Raw genomic sequence first — 3,786 nt, forward strand, 5'->3', positions numbered from 1 at the left:
TCACTCCCTCATCTGAAACTGGGGATAATGCTGGTACCTACCACAAGGCTATTGAGAGATAGAAGGAGATGATGTGTCAGGCTAAGTCCTTTAGACAGGGAAGCTGTTATTTTCATCCCTGCAAGCCAGATCCTCTCCCAGCATCCAGGCATCCTGGTGTTTGGCCCTTTTCCTCTGGAGTCTGGTGTTTTCTCCTTCCATCCACCAGTCCCACCCGGCCCAAGCACACCACCAGAACAAAACCGGAGAAGAAGGAAACACTGTTCTCTTTTGCTTGCTTCCACATTTATTTGGGTAATTTTTCTTCTGTCATTGTTCATAAATGACTCTGATGATCCAGATTTATTGAGCAATGGGAACTTTCTGAAAAAGGCACCGTGGGAGCAGAATGCGGCCTCATTCCTGGCGCCCTGTCTCCCCCGCTCCTGATTCGCTGGCTTGGAGCAGCCCTGAGGATAGGGTTCTGCCCTCTCCTGCCCCTGTCACTCACTGGGCAGCCCCCTCAGACCCTGGGTACTGCTCTTAGCTCCTCTGCCACCCTCAAAAAAGCACAAGAGCTGCCTGCTGCTACGAGAACCTCATTGTTCTCCAGAGCAGCCTCTCACCCTGACCCCTTTCCAGAGCCCAATCCATGGTGTGTGGGTGGATGGGGATGGAGGTGAGATAGAGAGCTAGGCTTTAGTGTGCACACCCTTAGGAAGGCTAGATGTCAATTCTGCCCCCAAGCCCCATCGGGCCCCAGCTCACCACTCCAAGTCCCTGGCGTGAGCGAGAAAGTGCCCTGAGGATGACATGCCAGCTACACCCTCCTGCCGCAGAGGACCTAGCTTTTGGCACAGGCCACCTGGCCACCAGTTCCAGAGCCCAGTGAGTGTTCACTGCTCTTTCCTTCAGCTGGACGGTCCTCTCTCTGCCCCTCCCCTCCCTTCTGCTCATTCAGCTCCACGCTGCTCTCCTGCTGCCACTGGCCCCAGAGCCCACACAGCCTCCTCAGCAGCTCATGAAAGTCGGCTTGGAATCTGGAGGAGGAGAAGTAGAAGACAAAGGGGTCGATACAGGAGTTCAGGGTGCTGAGAAGCATCACGTAGGTCCTCCATGCCGGGCTTACACCGCAGATATAGCCCACAACGTGGGACATGTTGTAGGGCCCAAAGCAGACAAGGAAGTTGAGCAGTGTGGCTGCCACCAGCCCCGCCACCCTCCTCTGCCGGCGGTGGCTGCCCCCTCTGCCGAGGATCCACACCAGGCGGCTGTAGCAGTAGCTGGTGATGATCAGGGGGACCACAAAGAGGACCACGGCCATCTCTAGCCGCACGGGCAGGAGGAAGGCTAGCTGGTCCTTCCGGAACTCCAGGTAGCAGGTCCCATTGATGCTCTGGCTGTGGGAGGTGTCCCCCGAGAATTCCACAATGTAGACCACGCTGCAGTGAGCAGAGGCCAACAGCCAGCAGGCCACACTCACCAGACCCGCCTGTCCCAGCCTCGGCCGGGTCTTGTACCATAGTGGGTAGGCCACGCTCAGGAAGCGCTCAACACTCACAGCGGCCAGGAAGAGGGCGGTGAGATAGACGGTGGTGAAGAAGATGAATCCAGAGAGCGGGCAGAGGATGAAGGGCAGGGGCCAGCGCATGCCACTGGCCGCCTCCACCATGCGGAAGGGCAGGAACAGCAGCAGGAGCAGGTCCGAGGCGGTCAGGTTGAGCAGGAGCACGTCCACGGCCACCGGGCAGCGCCGCAGCTTGCCCACGAAGACCACCAGGGCCAGCAGGTTGAGGGGGAGCCCCACCAGGAAGGTAAGAAGGTACACCGAGAAGACGAACCAGTGATTGCCAGAGAAATAGGACTGGTCGGGGCCTGCACCCATGGTGGTGGCCACTGGTGAGAGAGACAAGGAGTTGGTAGCAGGGGGCCTTCCTGCCCCTGGCCAGCACCATCTCACCCAAAAGGGCACGTGGTCACCACGCCCACCCCTCTTGTCTCCAGGTGCCTTCCAGGCGGGGTCAGCCTGCCTGTCTTCCTAAGCATGCCCTGTCCCCTGTCTCTTCCCCAGCAGAGAAGCACCAAGATGCTCCTCCACCCAGCCCCTCGGGCCCAGGCTCACCTGCTTCTTTGAGACCCAAATGCTCCGCCGCACAGCACCTTGCTGTCTCTCCGGACCTAGTGTGGTTGGCTATTTATCCAGCAGAACTGATAAAGACCTGGTCGTGCCCATGACGTCACTCACTGTTGAGCAGTGGCACAAAGATGCCTTGAGCTCCGTTGCCAGGGCTGGTCGGTATGCAAAAAGGGGAGCAAATTCCACAACTGCGTGCCTCCCTTCTCATGCAGCCTCAGCTGGGATGCTCTAAACAGGCCCCAGCCAACGTCTTCCCCTCCCCTCTTCTCCACTTGAATTTTGTCTGCTTCTCTAGAATGGCACTTATCCAATTTGCCTTGTAAGGGCAGGAAGTGTGATGCAATGACAGAGAGCGAGCTCCGTGAGGTCTGTTCCTTTCCGACTTTGTGATTTGGGGGAAATGACTTAAATTCTCCACGTCTCTGCTTTCTCCCCTACAGAACAGAGCTCGCCATGGTAGTCATCTCATAGATCAACGCATTAACACATGTAAATTAAAACAACATGTAGGTAGATTAAAAGACTACTAATACATGTCGAATGCTTTGACGGAAGCCTGGCATGTGGTGGTGAGTGGGCAGCTGATGCCAGCTGCTATTTTCCCTGTCACTGGTTCAGGATTATCTCTGGGGTGATAATAATAATAATAACAATAATAACAATAATAATAATAATAATAGCAGTGGTGGCGATGATGACAGCAGCTGCTTTTTCGTGGGCACATAATCCGTAGCAGACACTTTGCTTCTAGAGCAACGCTTTTATGTCATATCCTTGTCCCTCACCGTGGTGAAGTCACTTGTTCCAGGTGATACAGCTTGTGAAATGTCACCACCAGGGTTCAAACCCAAGTGCTGTCCAGTTTCACGGGTGATCTCTTAGTTCATTCAAACAATCACGGGGCACGATGAGATATGATTTCACATCCACTAGAATGGCCACAAGCAAAAAGTCAGACAATGCCTATGGTTGGCGAGAATGTGGAGAAACAGGGGCTCATTCGCTGCTGGTGAGAATAATGGGAGGTGGTGCCCCCGCTTTGGAAAGCAGGTGGCAGTTGCTTAAAAAGTTAAACATAAATTCACCATGCGATCTAACAATTCCACCGTAGGTATTTACTTAAGAGAAGTGGAAACTCAGGTCCACTTAAAGACTCAGTCCTAAATGTTCCCAGCAGTGTTGGTCATAGTCGCCAACAGTGGAAATGTCACCTGGCAGCCCATCAGCTGGTGAGTGAATAAAGAAAGGTGGCACATCCATATACTGGAATTCTATTTGGCAATAAAAAGGAATGAGCTACCCATATACCCTACAGCCTTATGCTGAGTAAAACAAGCCAGACATAAAAGACCATATATTGTCAGATTTCATTTATATGATATGTCCAGATTAGGCAAAGTTATAGAGTCAGAAAGTAGATTCGTGGTTGTCTGGGGGATGGAGATAGAAATGAAAATTAAGTTGGTTTTTTCCTTTTTTTTTTTTTCCTGATACAGGGTCTTGTTCTGTCACCCAGGCTGGAGTGCGATGGTGCGATCTTGGCTCACTGCAACCTCTGCCTCCCAGGTTCAAGAAATTCTCATGCCTCAGCCTCCCAGGGCGCTAGGATTACAGGTGTCCACCACCACGCCTAGGTAATTTTTGTATTTTTAGTAGAGATGAGGTTTCGC

At 53.0% G+C, this 3,786-nt stretch overlaps 1 protein-coding gene across 1 annotated transcript; it reads right to left on the reverse strand.

Annotated features, from left to right (window-relative positions):
* Positions 1-268: 268 nt before the first annotated feature.
* Positions 269-2,290, reverse strand: LOC105541307 (free fatty acid receptor 3). The gene is made up of 2 exons (XM_011982253.1): positions 2,102-2,290; positions 269-1,875 (listed from the first exon to the last, which is right to left on the reverse strand). Exon 2 carries the CDS (start codon positions 1,862-1,864, stop codon positions 824-826), a length of 1,041 nt encoding a protein of 346 aa, XP_011837643.1. The 5' UTR covers positions 1,865-1,875; positions 2,102-2,290; the 3' UTR covers positions 269-823.
* Positions 2,291-3,786: the final 1,496 nt, after the last annotated feature.

The sequence above is a fragment of the Mandrillus leucophaeus genome, unplaced genomic scaffold (assembly GCF_000951045.1).
Source record: "Mandrillus leucophaeus isolate KB7577 unplaced genomic scaffold, Mleu.le_1.0 Scaffold238, whole genome shotgun sequence".
Taxonomy (NCBI): domain Eukaryota; kingdom Metazoa; phylum Chordata; class Mammalia; order Primates; family Cercopithecidae; genus Mandrillus; species Mandrillus leucophaeus.